Source organism: Lissotriton helveticus, chromosome 8, assembly GCF_964261635.1.
Source record: "Lissotriton helveticus chromosome 8, aLisHel1.1, whole genome shotgun sequence".
NCBI classification, from domain to species: domain Eukaryota; kingdom Metazoa; phylum Chordata; class Amphibia; order Caudata; family Salamandridae; genus Lissotriton; species Lissotriton helveticus.
The window spans coordinates 1,100,239,629-1,100,265,755 of record NC_136069.1 but is presented as its reverse complement, the minus strand read 5'-3'; the positions used below and the strand labels follow the sequence as shown (position 1 = coordinate 1,100,265,755).

Sequence of the window (26,127 nt, the reverse complement as noted above, 5' to 3'; positions counted from 1 at the left end):
TTTAACAGGACCTTTGCAGTGGCTATAGCGGTGTTGTCGCGGGTTGGATATGCTTCCACCCATTTGCTAAATGCGCATACCACGACAAGTACATATTTCAGGCCTTGGCATCTGTCTAGCTGGATGTAGTCCATCTGCAGGACTTCAAATGGGTGGTTTGGGACCCCAAATCCCCCCCGGGGTACTACAGTTCCCTTCCCGGGGTTGTGTTGCAGGCATATTAAGCATTGTTGGACCAGGCGTTTGGCGGAATCTGGGATCTTGTCATTGTGCCAAACCCTGGAGACAAGTTCGATCATGGGGGCTGATCCTATGTGGGCTGGGGAGTGTGCCATGGTTAATATGGGAATCAAGTATGAATCAGGTAGCAACCATCTGTTCGTGTCTTTTGTCCGCCAGCAGCCTTCATCGTCTTTCAATCCCACCCGTGCCCATTCAGTCAATTCGTGTTGTGTGCTAGCCATTTGTATGTCTCTAATTGTGTCCTTGGCGTCAGTCCAGTTTTCTGCTTGTGACCTGGTCACGTACATACGTGTTGTCGTTCTATTTTCTGCTGTCGTTCGGGCGGTGATGTCGGCTAGTGCATTTCCCTGTCCAATAATGTCTGTCACCTTCTTGTGTGCCTGGCATTTGATAACGGCAAGTTTGTTGGGGAGGAGGACAGCTTCGATTAAGGCGGAGACTAAATCCCCGTGCAGAATGGGTGTGCCGTGTGAGGTCAAGTATCCTCTCTCCCTCCAGAGGAGCCCAAAATGGTGAACCACCCCGAAGGCATACTGGCTGTCGGTGTAAACGTTCGCCGTGGTTCCTGTTGCCAGGATGCAGGCTCTCGTCAAAGCAATCAGTTCCGCTGCCTGGGCAGATCGCTGGGTGATGCGGGCTGTTTCTACTACGGTTCGAGCCGTGGTGACTGCATAGGCAGCGGAAGTGGTACCATCGGAGAGTTTGATGCAAGAACCGTCCACCCACAACTCCCCGTCGGGGTCAGGGAAAGCTGTGTCTCTGAGATCGACCCTACTCCTGGTCTGTTCGTCCGTAAGAGTCACGCAGTCATGTACGGGGTGCACATTGGGGTCGTTCTCTGGCAGGGGTAACAGAGTTGCTGGGTTCAGTGTGGTGCATCTTTTCAGGGTGATATGGGGGGCAAGCAAGGTTAGTTCGTATCCAGTCAGTCGTGCACTCGTCAGATGTTGCGTCTTGGTTTGGTTCAGGAGGGTGTCGACTGCATGGGGTACCAGTACCGTGAGGGAATTCGAGAGTACAATCCCCTCACTCTGTCGGATAGAGACTGCAGCAGCAGCTACAGCTCGAAGGCAGGCAGGCAAGGCTCTGGCGACAGGGTCAAGAGCGGCAGAGAAGTAAGCGCACGGTCGTTGCTTAGGACCGATGGCCTGGGTCAGGACAGATAAAGCGCACCCCTCCCTTTCGTGAGTGTAAAGGGAGAAGGGCTTCCTGTAATCAGGGGTACCCAGGACAGGGGCTGAGCAAAGGGCATCTCGTAGTTCTGTGAAGGAGGTTTGACACTCAGGAGTCCAAGGGAGTGGGAAAGGGACGTCTTTGTTTAGGAGAGAGAGCAGTGGTTTTACAACGAGGCTGAAGTTTGGCAACCATTGTCGGCAGAAGGAGGTGAGGCCTAATAGGGAGCGAACCTGCTTCTGGGTTTTAGGGACAGGGGTGTCTAGAATGGTCTAGATTCGATCAGGGGTGAGTTTCCTTCCATCTTTGGACAGAAGGTGGCCTAGGTAAGTGACCTGGGGTAGGCAGAATTGCAACTTCTTCTTGGAGACCTTGTGGCCATTTTCCGCAAGGAAGTGCAAGAGTTGAATGGTGGCGGTAACCGCTAGAGGGGTGGTGTCGGCTGCCAAAAGGATGTCATCGACATATTGTACCAACACCACCCCGTCGGGTAACCGGACTTGGTCTAGTTGCCTTTTGAGGGCCTGGCTGTAGATGCTAGGGCTCTCCGTGTAGCCTTGAGGGGCTCGGCAAAACCTATATGAGCGGGATTTTAGGGTAAAGCCGAAGAGATATCGGCTGTCTGGGTGGATGGGGATGGAGAAGAATGCGTTCTTGAGGTCGATGACGGAAAAGGTGGTTGCAGTGGATGGAATCAAGGTCAGGATGGTGGTGATGTCTGAGACCACAGGGTACTGGGGTACTACCACTTTGTTGATCTCTCGGAGGTCGATGATGAAACGGTATGCTTTCTCATCTCCCTCTCCCTGCTTCTTGATAATGGGCAAGATAGGGCTGTTGCAAACGTTGCTAACCACTTCCTCTACCACTCCTGCGTCTATCAGTGACTGGATAATCATTACCAATGCCTTCTCGCCTTCTGGCGATATCCGATATTGGGGGAGTTTTGGGAGTGTTGCGTCTGGTCGGACAGTAATGTGCACTGGGTCAATTAACATACGCCCTACGTCCGAATCCGCTTTGGCCCACAGATACGGAGGTAGGGTGTCAAGCAGGGACGCGTCGACGTCGGTGATGGAAAACATGTGTCGGGGGGAACAATGTTTAAGCAGAACGGGGTTGTCGTAAAGAAACACTCGAACTCCATCTTGAGAACACCTAATCGTCGCTCGGAAGTGTTTCAGTAAGTCAAGTCCCATAATGGCGTCAGGGCTATTGGAGGAAAGCAAGAACGTGGTGTCGGTGGTGTTGTTTTCTACGTCAAAGAGAATCGGGGCAGACAAAGGGTTGGTGGAGGGCGTTCCATCGAAACCTGTCGATGTTATGAGTGAGCCAGACAAGGGTGCCCTTGGAATCAGTCGTTTAGATAACGCACTACGTGTTGCGCCAGTGTCTACCAGAAATGGAGACTTGGTACCCAGGACCTTAGCAGTGACATAAGGGCCCTGCTGGTCAACATAGAGCTCGACTGGATCCCTCCCTCGCCCTTGGCTGTCCTATGCAAAGGTGTGAGTGTCGTCATAGTCAGATTGTTGATATTGGTTCTGTCTGGGTCGATCGAACGTATTCGGTCTGCTTGATCTGTCATTAGTCGCGTCATTTGGGGGCCCTCGTTGTGTTCCCTTAGGTCTCGGTCCGTTTGCTACATCCCTGGGGTCTCTGTTCCTGATCATTTCCAGGAGAACTGGGCACTGGGATTTCCAATGGCCAGTCCCTTTGCAGAAAGCGCACTGGTCATCTCTAAGGTCTGTGCGTCCACTGTAGGGAGTCAGAGTGCGGTCCTGGGGAAATGCAGTCTTAGGGTCGTTTGTCTGGTAGTTTCCCCGGTATTGGTCTCGTCCTATAGTCACCCCTTGCAGTTTGGCAATCATCACCCTCTCTTTTAAGTCTTTCTTCTTTTTCTCTGTCGCCCTATCGTTTTCATTTTTCTGATGCTCATAATATTGGGCCATTTGAAGAATCGCGGTAGGTTTGGAGGCTGCCCAACTACTCTCGCTGGCCTGTAGTTTCTGGGAGATGTCCAATGATAGGCCCTTAACATAATTCTGGACAAACAGATGGTGTCCGGTTGCAGTGGTCATGTCCTGGCCGCTGTAATCGGAGAACACCGTTTCAAACCGGGAGAAGTATTCCGATACATCCTCCTGGGGTTTTTGGCGACAGGCTGTTACTATCGACCAGTCCACTTTCTTTTCTGGGATCAGGGTTTTTAATTTCTCTACAATTTTATCTGGGAGGTCTAGAATGGATTTCAATGGCTTTTGTCCTGGTCCCCGTTGTTTATCCAAGTCATCGAGTTGTGGCCAGGTATGTCCGAACAGCTCAAGGTGGTCGACTTTCCGGATTTGCTTCCACACATCAGCTGGTAGACATAACCCGAAGAACAAGTCGATGTCAGCCAGGGTCATGATAGTTGAACCCAGGGCTGTACCCAATTCAGTATAGAAGGCAGTGGGGTTTTTACGTAGGTCGGGTAGAGATTTCCGGAATGTCAGTATCTCTTGCCGGTCCCATGGCTGGTAGACCCAGTTGTATACTACCCTTCCCTTCGCATCTTGGTTGTTTGCATCATCGTGAGTCCCTGTACCTCGAGGGGGAACCCAGTAAGGGGCAGCCTCACGTATCGGCATCATGGTGTTAGATTGCTCGGTTGGTGGTTCGGTCACTACGGGGGCCGTGGATTTAGCTCCCGGCTTTCGTTCAGTGAGGTGGCGGAAAACCTCAAGCGTACGCGTAAGGAGGTCCGACACATCACACTCGCCCTCATCCCCGATATCGACCTTCCGGTACAGAGTCCTTAGGTTCTCGGGACCTTTGTCTCGATATCGGTCCTCGTATGCATTCAAGACATGATAACACAGTTGTACGGTAAAATGTCGTCTGTGACTCCCTGTATACGAGCTGAACATATCTGTGATGTACTCTTCATCATCCTTCCTTTCTACCAGTGTCCTTGCTATTTTGTCGATCCCCGCTCGCTCATCTTTGTCTAGTCTGTTTGTTCTTGCAAGGCCGGCCCCTTGAGTCTCATGCTCGTCTAACGTTGCCGTTGATGCGGGTTTTAATACCAGGGGTTCGGCTGGCACAGAGGCCATTGGGGCCGACGCTGCGGCGGTACCTTCGCTTGTACCTGGGGGTGGCGCGTGCTGCGCCAAGGGTCGAGAAGGGGCATATGGAGGGGGCATGTAGATGATAGGGGGACCTAACAGCAGGTCCTCATTGGCTTGTCGTTTCGAGGGTAAATCAGGGTAGAGCATGGAGGGGGTTCTAACCGGACACTGGCTTGGCGTTTCCCTTTCTAGTTTCTGTTTAGCTTTCTCTCTTTCCTCTATCTCCTTTTTAGCTTCTGAGCAGCTAGGTGGGCTGCTTTTTGCAGCTCTTTTTCCAACCTACTCTCAGTTTTCTTTTTACGCTGTTCAGTTTCTTTTCGCCACATGCCGAAGCTATCAAGCATAGTAGGTGTTGTCTTGCTTTTACCTAGGGCAGTTTCTAGCGTTTTTATTTTGTCATCATCGAAGGATCCTATCAGGGGCCATTGACTTTCTTGACCTTGTTTTGTATATTTATGCCATAGTTTACTATAGGCAATAGCGGTCAATCCATGCTTCATGAACATGTCCTTATTAGGGGTGCCTTCCAGTGGGGCTGGATGGTCCATCTCTAATAAGCGGTCCGGGCTAAACAGGCTACCAATCAATAGGGAGAAGACAGACATGACGGCTCGTAACGAGGGACTAAAAAGTCAGCACTGCCTATCTTATCACTAGGTGCAAAGACTAGACAGAATATTTCTATTCTACGTTGTTTGCAGGCAGTGAATACCTCATGGATCACAATAACCAAAGACCAACAAATAACAATGGGGAGAATGAGTAGGTCCGCAAAGATCTGCGTTACCTACCTTTTTCACTATCTGCAAAAAGGGTGGTCTCTTCCCTGTTTGCAGACAGGGAATCTCCAGGAAACAATAATTTTGCGAACAACAGTTCAGTTTCAAGCAATTATAGGGTGAGGGAGAAAAAAATAAGCACGGCTGCTACCCTACCTATCCTCCACTGCTTGCAAAGAGAGAGACCTTTGTTTCTCCGTTTGCAGACAGTGAATCCCTCATGGACAAAAGACCGACAAATAGCAATGGGGAGAGTGAGTAGGTCCGCAAAGATTTGCGTTACCTACCTTTTTCACTATCTGCAAAAAGGGTGGTCTCTTCCCTGTTTGCAGACAGGGAATCTCCAGGAAACAATAGTTTGTGAACAACAGCTCAGTTTCAGGTGACTATTGAGTGGGGGAGAAAAAATAAGCACGGTTGTCTGCCCTACCTATCCTCCACTGCTTGCAAAGAGAGAGCCTGTTGTTTCTCCGTTTGCAGACAGTGAATCTCCAATTAAACAAAAAAGAGCAATACTAGTATTTAACAATCAAGCAATTTTTTTCGCAATTTGTCGTGGTAACACGACCTTACCCGGACCGCATGGACAGTTTCCTGACTTCCGAATCCAGCGCCCGATCGTCCTCTCTTCTTCGTTATCCTCGCGGCACTCCTGATGGTTCCCAGTCAGGACCGTAGATCACTCGAGAGAGGTCTGTTCGGAACCAGTGAAGTTCGGATGATCGGCTGTCAGACGAGGGTCTATCGGACAGACGCGTTCCCGATCGTTGCAGTCGTTCACTTTGTCGTCAGGACCTCTCCCACTGGATCCATGGGTCGCTGATGGGCCCCACGCTTGGGACGCCAATTGTGGAAAAATACAAACTGGGGGGCACTACCAACCAGAATATAAGATCCTTAATTATTGCCCGGCGATGTCGCCTCTTGAACCCACAAAGAAGTTAAACTATTGGAGAGGCAGGCGCTGGAGACTGGAAGGCAGGAAACAAGGTTTTTATTCGCTCCGGAGGAGAACACAACGTAAACGGACAGAAGGTATCGTTCTGAGGTGCTCTAACTGCATCCCGGAGGCCTGGCCTCTTATACATGAGTTTATCTCTTTATTACATGTAACACATTCTCGTCGATACTTTGATGTACGGAAAGACATCCTCAGAATCCCCCCTTCCCAGCCCGTTCCCATGCAAGGCTACAGTGGAAGTCCCCGCCCCGTTCACAACAGGTGATGATCATTGCGCAGCTGGGTATTCCGCCGATTCACGGAGTGTGCGGGTTTCGATCGGATCTCGTGGGATGGGGGGGGGGCTTTGATCATCTCGGGGGTCCTTTGAGGAGGGAAGCTTCCTATTGTATGGGGAGGGGCAAGAGAATGGTATCGGCAGAGCTAGGTGTCGGCCTGGGAACGGGGAAGACAGACGGGCACACGGGGAAAAGGGGTTTGCATCAAAAGGGCCGGAGGTCATGACGGGGAAGCAGGGAGGTGTCGCGCTGGGAACAGGATGAGAGCCTGGGGCAGAACAGTGCCGAAGAGGGGTTTATGACTCAAGGCAGGTGCAAGCAGGGGGGGGGGGGTTGCCAGCGAAGTTAGGAGAGAGAGACGCGCTGGCTCTCGGCGAGAGCGGGGAAGCCATGGTGTCCAAGATGGCGGCTGTTTTACGCGCACAAAAGGTTTAAGGAGAGCAAGAGGGCGCCGATAATGTTGACGGTTTTCAGCCTAACTTTTAACAGAGGGCTCACTCAGGACTTGGAACCCAGGCCAGCCCTTGAGCCCAACCACCCATTAGGCCACCCTCCACTGCGAACGCCGGTGCTTAATTTGTAAAAACTTTAGTGCCAGAGCTCTGGTCAGGAGGCCTTTCCATCTTGCTCCACCCGTTACCACAGCCAGAGTTGCCAATGACAGAACTTACACAACTACTAACCAGCACACTGCTACAAGTGTGAAAATTCCGCTTATTCCTGGACACCCCAAAAAAATAGCTTTGGCTGCAGATATTAGTTGTTTTTGATCCATACCGAATTAATAAAATAATTGCTGATCTGCTCATCTCTAAATTATACAAACCACGCCATCATTTGGCAGCGGTCATAAGTGCGGGTGCTGAGCACAGGAAACCACTAGCTCAAATTAAACACTCCCTTTGACCATGTTTAATGGAGGCTGACTGCAAGGCCTGGTCTGCCATGCGCCCAATCTACAATGCAGTCACAGACCTTTGCGTGCATAGATGCTAACATTCTTTTTACTTTTTTTCATTTACGGTCTGTGGACACCCAGGGGCACCAAAAGGCCGTGGGGATTTAAAGTGCAAGATGGGGTCCGTGGAGTCAGATCAGGCTTCATTATCCAACCATAATTGCTTTTAACAATATCTGGGGGCTGTATTAGCCCTTTTAGGGTCCGCTTACATTATAACGGGGGTCAAGATATGGTTGTTCTGCCCTCTAATGACCTTTTTGACAATGTGGGGGCATGCCACTGACTGTAATGGACACAACTGCGATTTACCTGACACGCCAGCCAATTATGTCTACAGAATGTTGCCTTGCCCAATAGGATTTTTTTTATTTAAGTTTGGGGTTTGCCCGTTAATTATTAGTCAACATACAATATGAACTCTCAGATCACTCAAACGCATTTTTGCAATGCAAATATCTCCAGACCTACTAAACGGACCTACACCAAACCACAAAACGGCCCAATCCAATTCAAAGTTTTAGTTTCGCACCACTTTGAGCCTTTTCCGTTCAGCAGTTAATGTTGTAGCGGAGAGCAAAAATTGCTTTTGGGAGCTTCAATGGCAACCAACCCAATCTTTCCTCCTTTGAGACAGATCTATACGAAACCAGAACGTCAAAATAGCCATTTGCTTAAGTTGAGAAATGTTGTGCAGGCTCATCAAACAACACCAAAGTTATTCACAAACTAAAATATGACTTTCAAATAGGAAGGAAGGCTTAGCCGTAACTAAGCGATTAGTACGGCTGGCTGTGTCATATACTGTAAAGTACAAAGAGCTAACCATAAATTAAATCGGGCAACGACCAGCAAACTTAAGAGTTCCACCCTCATCAAAAAAACCTGCAATATCACAGCTCAATATGCTCACAGACCTCTTAGGTAGGGGTTCATCTAAGCTAGATATAACACCTTCACATAATGTACCCCCATTACTTGAAAAGTGTTATTTCCTTATATTATTAGAACTGATAGACACGCACAGCAGTAAAGGTAGAACATGACAATTGCAATGCAATCACTATTAGGAACATTTAACTCTACTGAAGCATTACTGCTGGGAGCTGCTAGCAATAATAACTCTTAATTACCTTCTCCTGCAACGATTTGTTCGAGCGAAAAATGGGTGGGCATAATGATAAAATATTTAAATATAGTTTATTACCCTGCAACTAGCGGTAATGCTTCAACTGGCTCAACAACTAAGCTGGGCACTCTCACCCTACACTGCACTTCTTAAATTAAGACACATAAGCTGACCTGTGGTCTCAAACTCGCTGCAAAACATCACTATTTTACCACCTCCTCACCCTGAAAATGAGTTCTTTTGCCAGAACCCATTTCATGTTCCGCTGCCTCTCCTAGCCATGTCACGCAATGTCCTACACCCAAAATACTTCTCAACTCCTCCAACCCCACTCAATGTCTTCCTCCGCCTGTAGCAATATAAAGATCCACCACGCACTTTCACCTCGGGTACATTCATAATCTGTTGGCCCTTGCACTGGGCACTGTCATGCCAGACAGCCAGCGGGCTCTTACTGTTCTCATTTTATCTGCACCAGGCCTACACCAATGGTAAAACAGTCAGTCCCTCTGCACCACTCCTGCCTTCGGGCATTGCTGATATATCAACCCACACTAAAGGCCACCCAAGAATCATAAAACAAGCAGCAAGCCCTGCTGGTGAGGAACCTCTGCTCTGGCAAGGGAATGCAGGTCAGAGCACCCTAGCAGACACCGCGCAAACAAATTAGGAATCATCATCACAGATGTTTCCAAGCGGGAAGAACATAAAAGTTACAGGTTGAAAGACTGCTGATCGATCTTGCGTAAAACTGTTGTTTTGCAATTGCATTGTTTGCATTATCCTCTTGGCTTCTCTTGACAAGCTCTGTTGGACTATGTAAATAAAGATGACCGGAAGTGGTTAGACTATGGAACTCCACATGGCTGGAATGAGGCTTCTGGAGGGATGGACGGCTTTCTATATTGTCCATCTGAGGTCAGTGTGGTCTGCTAGCCAGCTACTCGGGCATCGATTAAGACAAATTCCAAAATTATGACTATAATAATGAAATGCGGAACTGAGAAAAGGGGGACATATTAAGAGTCTGTGTATAATTCGACAAGCTGAGTAAAATAAATTCTAACTGAAGAACGCAAATGAAGGCAGAAACTAGAAACTAAATAGCTATGGAAATCTTCTTTAACATCTGCTAACACACCCCTTAAGTCAAAACCACAACCCTTAGTATGCATTGTAGGTATAACAAACCTTTTGACAAGCAACTGCTCTGTGTGACCTGTGAGAAAGCCCTGGGGGTTAATTACAGAATGAAATCCCCACGCTAGAGAAAATGGGAGTTATTCCTCCTCTGTTCCCTGCAGAGACTGACTCTTGGGGGTGAGGGCGTTCCTTGGCGCATACAACAATCCACTCATTTGCACGTTTTATAATAAGCAATCTAACTTAGTGATGTATAGCCTAACCTACAACACACTGTGCAGAAAGAGCAAAGTTCTACGGGCCCAATTTACAGAAGTAATCTGAGACGAAAGTCTAACTTTTCGACTTTCGGTACTCACAAAGGGCAATAATGAGTAGTAAAGTTAGACTTTTGGTCTATGTTTAGACCAAAAGTCTCACTTAGGCCCGATGTTTTACTTTACTACCACTAAAGTTAGACTTTTGGTCTAAGTTAGGCTTTTTGTCTAAATTTAGACCAAAAGTCTAACTTTAGTAGTAGTAAAGTTAGACTTATACCAAGTTAGACTTTTGGTCTAAATTTAGACCAAAAGTCTAACTTTACTACTCGTAAATGCCTATTGGAATACCGAAAGTCGTAAAGTTGGACTTTCATCTCCGATTTCTTCTGTGAATCTGGCCCACAATTCAGTGATTAAGGCCAAGGCCAGTTCTGATCATAAGGTCATTGCACAGGGACATGGTTACAAAACACTTGCCAATACTGACCCTTAGCTAAAGACTAAGGGCCAGAGCACAAAATATTTCATATCCTTTGGGTAAGCTAAGGCAGTGCTTGCTCGAACACCTTTTATCACTGTACATGTGTCAAGCACCTTTGTGCATATTTGTTGTGTGGTGCCTTTTTGCAGTGGTGACATGTATTGTTTTTGTGCCACTGTGCTTTTGTGCTGCATTAATCCAATGCGATTTTTTTGAGTTGCACTGAAGTTCTTATGTTGCATTCTCTTTTTACTGTTATGTGATACGTTTTATGTTGCCCTGTGTATATTATTATCTAGTGTTATGTTGTTTACTTTAGAGATGTTAACAAATGCTGCTGCATTTACAGCTAAATGCAGCACATGCCTTGAAAGCTCCTGTGACAATCAACCGCTTACCATAGTCTAAGGTGGTAACATGGCGCTGCATTCCCTCTTCAATTACTCAAGACAAGAGCCCAACACTGTGGCAGAGACAGAGTCTACACTTAGTGCGCCCAGGGCTCACTTTGAGATACAACCATAGAGTGACAATAAAAGCAAAGTGAAAACGGCAGCAAACTTATTTTAAACTGTACATATACCCCTTCGGTAGTGATTTCCAAATGTGTCTGCATTTCAAAATTAATTGTTTAAAGAAAACCTTTCAAAAACTTACTTTACATAAAGATCCAAATGCCTGGGAAAATCAATTTTGCCTGCAAGAATCTTCTGATAGATTCCAAACGGGTTGTCATCAAAAAAGGGAGGGAATCTGTTAAATGTAAAATGGAATTTATTACCATTGAGAACCGCCATTGAATAATATATGTCACAATTAACATTTAAGGTAATATAAAAAAGAACAATATTTACCTTTTAAAGATAGCTTAAATATGTCTCCGCTCCACATATAATCATAAATGTATTAACAGAAAGTACTGCAACAATGTGAGTTACTGTAAGTAAACTCATCTGCCCAAAGTGGAGCCCCAATATGTTTTTACTTTTAGATCCACTGGATCTTAAGCTATGTTGAGCCTGAGGAGCATGACTCAGTTTATGTGTGCTCTGCCAATTAATACCCCCTCTCTTCTAGCTCTGCTGTTAACACAAGGCAGACCCATTGATCTAACCCTTTGAACCTTCTCTTGGTTCAGAGTGAGAGCTTGAAAACATTACTAATCAGTACACTGGGAAACAACTGCAAGAGTTCAAGACCATACCCTACTGGTGGCATGAGAGCCTGGGTAAGGAGGCAAGAAAGGGTAACATTTTTATACCCACAATCCACACACCATCATAACTGGCCATGTATCGCAGCAGACCGCCTTGTGCTGCATAGTCCTCCTCTCCATTTCTTAACCCAGTGCTGCCCTCTATACCTTGCTGTGCTATTTCCCTTTGCCACCTGCCTCTCTCCCTTTACCAGTGTCTCCTTCGACCCCACCAACTCCAGTCCCGGACCCACTTGGATATGTGAGAGTTTATCAGAACCCTAACCCCAAACATTCAATGTGCAACATGCAGCCTGATTGTATCGGCCACGAAGCAAGGACAGCCACAGTCCGGGCGCCACCACCTGTCTCACCAATACAGACCGGTGCGAGGTGTCATGCTGTCTGTAGCCTGACGCTTCTGCATCACTGTACTGGCTTCATCCACCGAAGAGCAGTGAGACCGGTGGGCTTCAGAGATGGGCGCAAACACACCGGGACGGTGGGAGGGAGGCACTGTGCTGGAGAGTTGGTCCCACAAAGTAAGGTTTCTTCTGGAGCCTGCTGCCACACTGCTACATAGCAGAGGGTGATGTGTGGTGTAGGGGTGTTGCAATGAATGAACCTGCTCCTCCACAACTTGCATTGGGCTTGTACTATGTGAAGTAGGGCATGCTGATAATGCCACCTTCCCGGTCTCTGTACTTTGTGCCAGAGAAGCTTCAGTGTTGTTAACCATGCTGTCAGCAGAGCCTGACATTTGTTCCCCATACAAGAGACAAACTATTGGCCTAGATTTTGCTCAATAGTATTTGGAGTAGCATCCGAGGGGCTGTCCAGTAAGTAGCAAAGTGTGATTCTGTCCCGGGGACTGCTTGAGAGACAACTGAAGTCACTGAATACCTTAAAGCCAAAGGCATCATAAACTCCACATTTAAGTAGGTCACAAATGCCCTTCCGAAGGCGCCATCAAACATTGGCTATAGCTTTCCCATTCTTTACAAGATGGCATACAGAGAACAATTCAATTTCATGTCTGACAACTGCTCTACAAAGAAGGGTCACATCAAAAACAAAAGGCACAAGATGCTGGAGATGCTGATGTTCGCTCGAGGTCAAAGGTGACACAAGGGCGCCTCACATGACCAGATGTTTTTCAGTACTGAATTTATAACAAGGTCAATTAAAGATTGTTAATCTATGAAGCGATTGTCCAATTTTCAATCTCCCTCTCTGAAAAGCCACGAGACCAGGCTGAGAGGAAAGTTTTCTCAGTAATGCCCTCAAGCAAGGCACCTTGCCCAAAACCTTAGAATACAAGAGTTTTGAGATTACAGGCACAAGAGACTAACCGTACGCTCACTCCTTGCACCTTTAGGATGAGGAAAGTAGGACATGAACAAAGGAAAGAAACGCTTAGAAGTTACCGATTACACCTAAAAACAAAACAGCATATATTTGTCAGTGGGCGACTGGGGACTATGCGGAAAGTATGGAGCCTTGTTGAATAGTTATTAAATTGTACTGTGTTCCCTTATTTTTGTCACTGTCAAAACATAAAAATCAATAAAATGTGCTCTTAAATTAAAAAAAACCCTAGCATATATATGGTTGTCTAGAGACGCAGTAGAAAGCACAAACTAGGAAAAAACACGCAAAAAATGCATGGAATTTCTAGGTACATTTTGAAGAGCCCTGAGAAAAGGACTCTGGGCCACGCCCACTGCTGACGCAGTGTAGGCTAGGCCCGAGCCCTAAAAAGGTTGATCACATACTAGAATGCAGGCTCTTTCGCATTCTGCAGTTGGCCGACGCATGCAACTCATTAAGCCAAAAGGACCACTTACAGTGTATTCACCTGCATATTTTTTTAAGTACAATATGTTTTCCTTCAAGATCTACTAAAAATGGACATCTTTGTTAAGAGTTTCTCATCACTGTAACTTTGGGGCTGTGCTATATATAGGGAGCACGGCTCAGGTCTGCAACAAGGTGCATCTTTAACTGTGTTCCCTATTACAGGCACAACTCAGCCACATACTTGCTATTGCTCTGGGGCCAGGGTATAAGTGAAAGGTGGGCAGACTGATACCGCTGGTTAGCCTTTCGCTGAGCAGACTGCAGCCTACCTGCTCTGCACAGGGGACAGAGATCAGTAAGGGACTGCATGCGTCTCCATGGGTTTGCCAGGGGGATACACGGGAATCCCTTTTCCCTCTTTAAGGATTCCACTCTGGGGCAGAAGCACAGACTGTTAGGTGCCTTCTTATGACACACAGTCAGTGCACCTCCTGAGGGCCTCTTTCCTCTGCCCCATGTCTATAGTACAGTGGCTGCAGAGCCAAAGTATTTCTATGGAGCCTCACAGCCATGCAAATGAGGGAAGGCCCCCTGGAAATTGCGCCGGGTCTACATGTATACAAACACAATCTGTATTATAGAAGGGGCTGCACAAGCAACTTTGAGTTGACTTCCACAAACGCAGAAATCCTTATTCTAGGGCCACCAAGTCAGCCTAATCGCAAAGGTTGTTTAAAAGACCTTTCTTATTGGAAGTCAACAAAGTAAATCCAACTGAAGTGAAAATCAAGAGAAACCCATGACGGTCGTCAGTGCCTTACCAGGCGAATTAAACTAATAAAGTGAGGTATTAACAAATCAAGAGAATAAACAAAATGGGTCACTCATGTGGGAGTTTGAGCATTATGCCTTATAAGTCAGCCGACAAGCAACTGTGTTCTTCGGCAGATCAGCAGCAAGTTATTCTGGTCTGCAGAAGAACACCACCAAGTGCACTGAATTCAGAGGGAGCGTTTGGTGATACAGAGGAACAGAAGTGTATTGAATAAATTATTCATGCTTCTGGTATGTGTCTAAAAAATATTACAGAAACACTGCAAAATGCTGTGCTCTCCTGCAATTCTTGGTCAACAGTGACTGTATGGGTTGACAGCTGTAGGTAAAACAAACTAGTGCATTTGATATTCTAGCAGTAAACAACCGTTATCCCACTCATCCACCACCACAATATGCTCATGTTTGCCGTAACCAAGTAAAAGACAAGTCTCTCAACCTATACCAAAAGGATGTTTGAATGAGAACATTCCATTAAATACAACCAACAGGTATTGTGATTTTTTTAAGAATGTGTAATCTTGTGTTCCTCAATCTTCAAGAGGATGTTCCAAACCGGAGGCCATGCAGTGGCCACAGTTATCCTTTGGCCCTTCTTTTGTGCAGGAATTAGCAACTTTTATTTGACATTATGTGGTCTAGTCTCAGTGTTCAGCTGGGAATGATCGGCGTACAGTCAATTGTAGGCCTAAAGGGACGTGCTTGAGTTGAGTTTGAGTTTAAAATATTTATATAGCGCACTTTCACCAGCGGTTTCATGGCGCTGCAATAGACAGATCTCCAGAGTGGAGGTGGGGGAAGCAGACTAGGAAAGGGGAGACACCAAGAGGTTTAGTTAAAACATTTGACAAATAGGTGGGCTTTAAGTTGCTTCCGAAATTGAGGGTACAGAGTTATAGATCTGAGCTCAAAAGGGAGGGAGGGCTTGAGGCAGAGAACCTTTAATGTTACTTTAGGAAAACTAGAAGCAAGCAAAGTGCTCTACGGGGAGGCACAACCTGATCCCTAGGCTTCAGATCTTGCGAATCTATTCTAGTGGATTGTTCAGACCTAATGGGCATAAGTGTAGGCAGTGTTCTGAGAGACCACTGTGGCCAGTACAACAGTTCTAGGGAGAAAGTTTGCTAAATCGTTTCAACATATACAGAGACCTACATTATTTAGGTGTTTTTTGTGTTGATTGACTACCTGTTAAATGTGGATTTGTAGGATCTAGCCTGTGATGCAAAAGAACATGCAGATTCCTTGCTGTGGATACCAGGCCAGCTCCTAGCCCAAACGTTTACGGGCAATTTAAAAATAGGCTCTCTTCATGATGTTAGCCACAGTCCCGACGATCTAAATCTAAGACAGCTCAGTGGGTCAACATGCCTATATGAAATATATCCGACATGATGGTATCGGATAGTATTTTTTTTTCCTAAGGATTTGATACATTAAAAATTTTAAAAATCCCACGCATTGTTTACCGCTTATTTAAACAGATTATTTCCATATCACCTGAGACATAATCTTAACATAGATGACACGTTTGCCAACAGTCTTCGGCAACACCTCTGAGACATTATTGAACTAACCCCATCAAGAGAATTTAAGATGCAGGTGGTACCCACGGATTCACTTTGCCTTAAATTGCGGATTTGTTTCATGAGAGATTTTCTGATTCTGTGTTTTTTTTTATCATTTTCATCGAACACATAGGAAGACAGTTGAAGTACCTGCACAGTAATGCATTTCAGCAGAAAAGCTGCTGATACATGGCACTACGTCAAAGGTATTTAGACAAGCCAACATTCACTGCAGCATTCTTTCTTTGTGTGACAGGAGTGTATGTGCACTATCGTGCAAAACACCAGTGCAAAGCCTGAGCTGGATACACCGATGTCCTCACTGGAACAGTGTTGAGAAAAGAAGGGAGGGATTCATGAGAGAGAAGTCACAAGTTCAACAGAGAGGGGTGAAAGCGAGGATTAGCTGATCTTTTCATTTCATATAACCCGGTTAGCAGCCTTTCAGGTAGTCCCTGATCAGCTCTGTTTTTCAGTTAACCACAGTCATTGAGCCGTACACCGGCAGAGGTCCGAGGATCCTCAAAACCACAAACGTGTCTTCAGTGAACCAATCTCTCTTCCTTACTGTCATGGCAGCTGGATTTTCAAAAATCCTGAACGTGCTACTAATGGAATTGGGGAATGAACAGAGAAGGAAAGGATTAACCAGACTACAGCTGCCGACAGATAGGGGAGGGCTGGGAGCACCAGACTTCAAACCCTACTGTTTAGCAAGCCAATTGCAATGGCTGTCATACTGGCTAGCAGGTCATAACCTACACAAAATAGCCTACACACCACGTATGCTCAAACAAGGAGCATTACATGCGCTGTTATACCCCCAAGTGTGCACTCCAGCTCAGGCTCCAGTACTCTTAAAAATCTCCCTCACATACTGGAAACTAGCCCTTACATACACGGCCCAGGGTATTCCATATGCACCAAATACCACTTCTGGGTCTCTCCACCCCAACGGGCACATTGACGTCACAACGTTTACGCATATGGGAGCAGGCAGTGTCAACAATGGGGACACTGTTTGGGAATGGTATGCTGTTAAATCATATGGATTTCATACACGCACACGACCTTCCGGACTCCCTTTTTCTTACGCATGCCAGCATAACACGATATGTAAAACTACACTGGGCCCTTGACAGTATTGAACCTGCCACACATGGCTTCCTATATGCAGTACACTTAATGGGCAACTTCAGACACAGGACGCGTTGGCTATACCGCGGAATGAGAACCCACCTTGCATTACCCCTGACTCAGCTGCGAGACAAGTGGGGACAGGATACTGGGAGAGACCTACAAGATAAGGAATGGGAAACTATTATAGCCTTCCCAAAGCAGGCCCACGCAAACAATTCAAACTTAAACAATTTATGATCTTACACCACTCAGACTACATGCCGTGTACCCAGAAGCGTCATCAGCATGTCCCAGATGCTGTGAACAAGACGAAAATCTAATACACATGCTGTGGTTCGTCATGCCCTGCTCTGTTAATCTACTGGCCACAACTAACAGAGGTTATAAGGGAGACAGTAGGGGGTCATAGCAATTGCTCGACGGAGAGATGTTTGCTGGGCTTGTACCCCTGTCCCAAAAAATGCATGGCATAGTCTAGATTTGTAAACCTGGCCCTACTTCTCGCGATACGTCAAATAAAGAAACAATGGAAGTCTACATCCCCCCCTCCCACCAAATATCTCCCCTGTCGAGAAGACGTTCTACAACTGGGAAGGAAGGGGGGGAAATGGAGCACCCCAAAGGGAAGAATGCAGAGACCTAGGGAAAAAATCAATAGCGATGGAATAGGACACCCTCCTTGACGCCTTCAAAAATATGGACATACCGACCACATGAACATACTCACTTGTAGCCCTGGTCTCACTTAACAGTTTAATTAGCTACTAGCTATGACTAGAAGATAAACATGAAAGCACAAACATGAATACATAAACAACGAGTTTAACAAAGACACTGCATATAATGTCTTCCACTGGTCACTAGGGGTCTTGCCCCCAGACGTCCATGTAGAACGCACCAAGTCAGTGAAGATGGAAAACGAAGGCTCTTTTAAGCGTCGTGAACAAGGTTACTGTTTGTACTCTCACTCCTCAAACATAGGAGGCCGCCAGTGGAGGGGGGAGGGGCAGGGGAGTTACATCGTTTCTTTGTTTCAAACGAAAAGTACAATCGTCTTGCAAATATATATTAAGCGACATGAGTGTTTTAAAAAGGCATTGTAAACACGACAGCCAATGTTTCCTTTTTTTTATGACCTGTATACGGAAAAATAGGTATTGTAAAATGCACATATAGTAATGCCTCATGCTGCATGTATTTGAAAAACACCAATAAAGTTTGTATATAAAACAATCTTGGCTGCTGGATGAGAAGTGGCGCTAGAAGCAAATCGTGTCTGGGTGAACTGCCAGAAGTCGCACGTTCTAGAAGCATCGAGGTAACCGTTATCATCATCCGTGTTTGAATATAAGTGAAGGATTATTAGGTGGGGATGACAGAAAAAGGTGCATGAGTGTTCTTAGCTGCATTGCACATGAAAGGTCAATTTACAGGCGATACCTTTTAAAAACTAAGGAAAAGGCAATGCAAGAAAACCATAGCAGAGTCTACTTAGGACGCACATTTGCAGTAAGTCACTGAAGTCACATGAATAATGCGATGTTTACACGCAGTAGTAATGTTCTCACCAAAACAAGGGGTGTGCTTGAATAATTTATGATTTCGAAAAGATAATTGATAAATGAAACTCAAGGGTTAGCCAAACTGATGAACGCCTGTGCTGTATAGAGAGAAGGAGAAATAAATGCTGTTGGGCCCTGCAGAATTTGTGACCTGCACAAGTTGCAGTTGCCTGTTACAGTTCTATAATTAGAAGAATGTTTTGTGCCCAATCCATACAGTGGAGTAGTGCTATATTATACATATGGCACTCAGTACTGTCTTCTTTAAGTTCAGCAATGATGTATTAGACCATTATGAACAGAACTGACCATAATCTTGAGAGAAATGTTTTAAAATTGGCAACGTGGAAGCATTATGCAAGAAAATTATATTTGAACAGGATTCCACGGTTAACACGAGAGGTTTGTTAATTTAGACACACTACATACAAATGTATGAAGCGCTTTTCCTCAAAAAGTTCAAGTTGAAATATCCTCAGACACATTTTTAAGAATTAGACACCATCTAGGAGACACCACACTTAAAATGGAACTGGCTCCCAACCTTTTCTTACTTTTGTGCTAGGCCTATGATGCCTCACGGTGTAGCATGGAGAGTAGTGTCAAACACTGTGGGCAGGTCTAACGGAATGAGAACGCAAGAACGAGGATTAATGTGGGTCGTGGTGATGAAAGTGAATATGCCGGAGGGTGCTTTTTCTATGGATTTAGGCTCGGGAAACCATATTGGAGGAGGTAAAGATGGTTCATTTAGGGAAGAAAAGAGAATGGTGGAAGGTGACTAAAGACCAATCGCTCCGAAATCCTAAACCAAACGGGGAACTGAGATAAAGGCTGGTTGTTTTTGGGAGACAAGGATTTGGGAGGGAGTAGGTTTCTTAAAAGTGGTAGAACCATTACAGATTTGAATGGAGTTGGTAATGTGCCAGATATGAGCAAATAGTTGTGAAGAGGTTAGAGAATGCTGGTCGTGTTTGCAAGTATTTGATGGTCTGAGGACTGAAGGGGATCAGTAGAGCACAGGAAGGGCGAAAAGCTTTGAAGACTTGATTTAGGGATGCAGCAACAAAGTGGAGGAATTAGGTTAAGTATGGTGAAGGAATGCTATAAATACAAGCGGTGTGTGGTGGTTAAGTCAGTAGAGTAGTCAGGGTTGTTGCCATATACATATATTCGATAGTCACTCCCAATAAAACACCTTGAAATCCCTAGCGACCTCATTAATGAGCGGGTGTCGAGGACAGAGCAGGTTGTTCATTGTGTGTGCAAGATGATGCAGTTAAGGTTGAATTGAGGTGACACGGTTTTGAAAGTACGAGGACTTGCAGAAGGCTGATTTGTATTCCTCGCGGTTTGAGGTGGTCCTGTTACTGCACCATTTAAGTAATAATGCTCCTTTTGTTTTTTTAGATTACGTCGGCTACACGATTGCAGTGTTGTGGCCATAAGGCTGAGGAGGAGGAGGAGGTGTGCAGTGCAGAATATATTTTAGGGGTGCCTTCATAACAGTGCAGAAATTATCAATTGTAGTGCTGTGTTAGAGTGCACACTGCAAATTTAAAGGAGGAATGCTGGAACAGAATTTGGGATAGGTTTCGTCTTGGAGATGGGGTTATGGTTGAGAGAAGGAGCTGTCGCAGGGATTCTGCGAAGTTACAGAACTATGCTTAGGATCACAGATCCTTAGATGGCTGGGATGTGTTACGTATTCGTATTCCAGGCTTTATTTCGATTTTGTGCAAATCATAAAAGACATCACCATAAAAAGTGCATCAAAATGTTAAAAAACGACAATAATTAAATCAAGTAGCAATGTTACAAACAAGTTAAAAGCAGTTAAAAACCATTAAAACAGAATACGTGATTTAAAATAGAAAACAGTACACAGACATAGCAGCTACTTTCCTAGAGGGGGGTAGAGTGGGCTTTCAAATGCATGGACTGTTGGCAGAATTTCATTGTATTGGCTCTGATTATCCAGGCCCATCCCAAGTACTTTGCCACAGCCACTACTATTGCTTATTCCGTGTCATTCCTAAGAACCCTCAAGGCTGCCATAGCTACCCTGAACCCAAGGTTTTTGCAGATGGGGCTCAACCACCTTTGTCTAGGGTTTCTGTAGGACGGGCACACAAAGAGGAAGTGTGCAGTCGATTCCAACACTTAAGGGCAAAACGGGCAGTCACCTCCGCATCCCCGTTCCCAACTGGCCATAAAAGACCCCAGTGGTAAGGAGCCCACCCTGAACTGATGGTATAGTTTTCGTTCCAGGGTGTTTGTGACCAGATACCAGTACGGTTCGAGAGTCGGAGTCATTTTAAGCTCTAAGAATCGTGATGTTAAGATGTTGTTTCTCTGGGAAAGGGACCGCTGTTCTATATAGCTCCAATAGGCTTCTTTTAAGAGCTTCTTTGATGGAAAAGCCGCAGAAGAGGGGGATTCCCATAAAGACCTCATGCCCATGGCTAATAAGGATAATTTGAGCTCTTTAAACTATGGTATCTGATGAAAGGAGGTCATGGACTTAACTTCACTCAAAGCCTGTGCATATAGTGTCAACTCTGGAGTCGTCCAGAGTCTACGTCAGTAGGCTATTGGGCGGAATCGAGCCTGATCCCTGATATTTCTGCTGCCAGTGTCGATGTACAGAGGGGTCAGGGGTGTGGATTTGGGGAGCCCCAGGAGTGCTCTTAGAAAGTTATTATGCGCCACAGCTAAGGATGATAAGTCGCTGAAGCCCCATAGTTCAGCCCCATAAAGAATTGAGGCACCCACCCTAATGTTGTAAATTTGTAGTGCAGGTGCGATGGGCATGGATTTGGATAGCTTGTGCTCTCTTAGGAGAAGACCCGCCAGTTGTGAATGCTTCAAATTCATTACGTTAATATGGGGCTTCCAAGAAAGGTTCTTCCCTATTGTTGGGCCAAGATAAGATAAGGTGTCTATTTGCTCTAGAGGGGCCTGACCTAGACTAACCCTCCCCTTTACGGCTTTACTTTTGTTGAAGACCATAAATTTGGTTTTGGATACGTTAATAGCCAAATCCTGGTCTCGACAGCAAGCCTCAAAGCAATTCAGGGCATCTTGCAGTCCCCTTTGAGTTCTCGACAACAGCAGAGTGTCGTCTGCAAACATCAAGAGGGGGATATGCAGCCCCGCAATTCTTGGCGCATCTGTGGGTTGCTTGTCAAAATACTGGGTTACTGTGTTGATAAACCAAGAGAATAATGTGGGGGCCAATACACACCCCTGTCTAACTCCTGTTCCAACATTGAACATGCTTGTAACATTGCCCTGATTTCCCCATCGTACCTGTGCATAGTTTGCATGATGGAGCCCAACTATGATGTTCAATAGTGCTGGTGAAAGACCCAGCAGCCGAAGTGCCTGCTACAGTTTTGCACGAGGAACTAGGTCAAAGGCTGTTTTAGGTAGATAAAGGCTGCATAGAGCGACCCTCCTCCCAGGGTAACAACCTTCCAATGGATAGCAGCAAACCTGATAACCTGGTCGACTGTACCAGTCTGGGAGCGAAAGCCGGCCTGCAGGGGTGTCAAGATGGTATTGTCCTCAATCCAAGATTGGAGTCTACCCAGGACCAGCCTTGCCACCACTTTCTGAATATTGTCGATCAGGCTGATGGGCCTATAGTTGTTAGGGAGGGAGCAATCCCCTTTTTTTAAAATTAGGACTATCTCCGCTCCAGCCCATGTTTTGGGGGGGGTGCTTTGCTAGACACAGCATTGGCCAGGAATAATATATAGGTAGCCCAAGTGTCAGGATCCAAGGTGAAAAGGTCTGCCGGGATACAGTCGAGACCCGGCGCTTTCCCATGGGGGATACGTTTCAAGATGTTTAAAACTTCAGTTTTTGCAAATGAAACACTTGGCTCTGTGCTCAGTACTGTTTGAACAGTGGGATCACTAGGGGGGGCCTCTAAATTGGCTTTCAAAGTAGGAGACCCACACCTCTGGGGGAACATTGTTCTCAGGGGCGGCAGGGATATTGCCCGTACCCCATTTTAGTGTATGCCAAAATTTCGACTTGCCCCTTGCTTTACTTGCTTCCAGAAGGTCCAGCCAGGATTGATCCTCCCAGGGAGCTCGAACTTGCTGTTGGTGCTCTCTGTATTGGAGTCGGGCCAGTCTAATGGCTGGTCCGTCGCGTATCTTAATGGCTCTAGCCAGGGTCTTATAAGCCTTCCTACAGATGCCGCTATACCATGAGGTACTTTGGCGTTTGGATCCCTTGGTCTGTGTGCGAGGCTTTATAAAGTGTGTTTTTAAATCCCCAAATAAGGTTTCATGTTGCCCTGTGATCATACTATTAATGTGGTCCTGGGAATCACAGGCATGAAGAGAGAGTAAAGCATCACCAACCAATGATTTCAATGGGTTGCTGGTCTCTACGTTATTATTTATGTACTGCCATCGAACTCTACGCATCTTATTAGAGAGAACGAGTACCCCTGTACTAGGGTTTGTAGGACAGTAGGAGGATATGGTCAACGACCGGTGTTTGAGCTTCAGGACTAAGGGATCATGATCACTTTCGCATCTTGTGAGATCCTCCATGTCAATCAGAGTAGGCCAAAGGGGCATACTTAAAATGAAGTAATCGATACGACTGCTTCTAAGACCCGAACTAAAAGTGTTTCTGGCCATCCTGTCCGAAGAAGTCCTCCCATTTGCGGCCCTGAGACTTTTGGCTAAGTAAAGGCCCTTAAGGTGTAAGACTGCGTCCGTCCATTTCTTAATTGGCGGAATTGTGAGCTGGGGGTTATCCCACTTAGAGTCCTCCTCCCAGTCTAAATCTGCATCATCGCTGTCTAGAGGCTCAAAAGTACAGTTAAAGTCACCGGCTATGATGACTTTGCTTGAGGTGCCCAGTGATCCTAGGAAATGTTCTATGTCTAGCATTGCAGGTGAGATTTTTCCACCTGAAACCCCTCTGGCATAAACATTGATCAGGAAGAGATCTAACATCCCCTTTCTTCTCAACTTGAGGACCAAGGTGTCTGGGCTCTTGACGGTAACTGCCTGGACTGTCCAGCCCATGTCCTGTCTGACCCAAACAGATAGACCTCCTGATGGTCTGCCCCTATTTCCAGGGATTGCTTGCTTTGAATAATTAGGAAACCGAGGGAAGAAAATAGGCGCTAATGCCCAGGTCTCCTGAAAGAGCCACGTGTCGCATGTCTCAATGAACTCTGCCCAATCGGCAGAGCCAAGTCTTGAGGAGAGACCTGCTATGTTCCAAGAGGTCATATTGAGGATATGTTGATTAGGTAGATAGATAGCTAGGCGTTGATAGCTAGCTAAAAAGCTCCCCTGTATGCTTGTTATGTTTTAAGTTTGGACTACTTTTAATATTTTAGGACTCCTGTTCTCCCTTTCTTGAAGATGTCAAGGCAAATGCTCATGAACTGGGCGTAGTATAATAAATGATCCTTCTGTCGAGCTACAATCTTCAACAATGTTCATATTTATTGAATGTATCCCCTGAATGCATAGGAATCATGGTTATTTCCACGGCACTAGTTTTGTCAGGCATGACATATGTGAGCCTAGCTCCTATCAAGGGAGTGGGATAGGAACCATCCGTACTTCTGGTTCCTTAGGCAGTAGGTAGAATACTTTTAAATCTTGAAGAACAATAGGTTTACTAGGGGTTTTCAATCCAGTCTTACGATTAGAGTCAAAGAGCACCCACAGGCTGAAGACACATATTTGTGTGAAGCTGCAATCTTGCTTCAAGTTTATTGAATGTATACTCTGCATGTATACTTGTTTGAGGAGTCTGATTATTTGGACTACCTATCTTATTGAGGGGATGGGATGGCATTCAATCTGTACTTCTGGTTCCAAATAGAAAATATTTGAATACTTTTATATTGTAGCTTCATTTACCTTTTTCAATCCTTTTTGGCTTTTAGAGGCAGAAATATTCCAGGAAATGTATCTACTCTGTGCTTCAGTTGTCATTGAATCATAACCTATTTTTTTAAAGATGCCGCACAATACCCTTAGTACTGTGCTGAGATACTAGCTGCAAGCTCTACAGATAGTTAAAGGCACACTCACAATGAACAACTTACATACACTTATCGCAGCTGCAGGCACTCACACTGAACCACAGTACTTTACTCTGTAGGCACACATTGAATGAAATACACATGCATGAGGGACATACTGCAGATACAAACATACACCGTGTGCACAAACACACACCACCCTGCATATATTCATAGAAACAGACACTGCATATAAACAGACTGGAGGGAGACTCACAAGCAGCCTCACAAAAGCATACATACATCCTGCAGAAAGAGTTAAGCACACCTCTGACAGACCCAAACACTGACGTAGCAAGGGAGGGGTGGTGGTGGAGGGGAAGGGTGGCGGTTGACCCCCCCCCTTTCCTGCGGCATCACAGGTCACGCAGGAATTGACAGCAACCCCCCCCCCCCTCTCCCCTTAACAGCGGCTGGTCGGCAAAAGCAGTTACGGCCACGGACAGCAAAAGGTCTAGCTACGCCACTGGACGAAATCACACGTCTTCTCCGCCGACACAAACGATACAGGCACACAAATCCAACAGACATGCATGCAAACAATTCCGCACACTGCAGACACACGGCAGAGAGAGAGACACCCTATAGACATGTTTTTCAAACACACACAAAGACCCTATGGATGCATACACTAACAAGACAGACACATACTATAGGTATGCACACTTCCTGGAGGAAACCCGTACTTTTATTTTAGCAGGCCTACCCTCCGAAGCATCACAGGTGGGATTGGGACAGGAGGCATCCGCTATGGCTACCAGTCAGGCTGAGGGTAGACTGGCCAGCCAAAATGTGGATTCTATTTATAGAGCTTCATTGTATTGTATTGTAATTAGGGCTCCCGGTTTTATGGTATTTATTTTTTTCACATTTCCGTCTGTATTTATCCATATTTATTTTTTGGTCATTTTACCTGTATTTATCCACATTTATTTTTGACAGAAGAAAAAAAAAACGCTAAAGCTAGTATTTTTCAACATTTATTTAAATTGACATGCACACTTGCACTAGGATGTTATAGCTGGGTTTTTTTTTTAAATTGGAGCCTATGCTAAGTGCACTTTACTTATTGTAAATAACAATGCCTTTTATTTGTTTTAAAAACTGAAACAAAAATAAAAGGCTTTGTTATTTGCAATGTCAATAGCTCGAACTAGCGTAAATGCGAGACCTATTGCATTGCAAATGCTTGTTTTTATTACATTGTAACTGGTGCTGATGTAAAGCATGCCAATACCTTCGGGTCGAGTTTGCGCTATATAAAAATAAAAATAATCCACTTCTGACAGATATCATTACTGATCGAAAGGTAAGCGTGAAAACTAAAGTTACACACACTTTAATTGAGATATGCACTCCTTTTGAGAAACACACACTATCATCATTTAAGAGAGCACTAGCCTCAACGTGCAATGATGGAACACCATGTTTTGGCACCTA

At 45.6% G+C, this 26,127-nt stretch overlaps 1 protein-coding gene across 1 annotated transcript in view; it reads right to left on the bottom strand.

Moving 5' to 3' along the window:
• Positions 1–26,127, bottom strand: part of PRKX (protein kinase cAMP-dependent X-linked catalytic subunit) — a 412,224-nt gene that overhangs the window by 48,407 nt on the left and 337,690 nt on the right. The window contains exon 5 of the mRNA XM_078657985.1: positions 11,173–11,268. Within this exon, the coding sequence (XP_078514111.1) occupies positions 11,173–11,268 (96 nt within the window). The remainder of the gene's footprint in view (positions 1–11,172; positions 11,269–26,127) is intronic.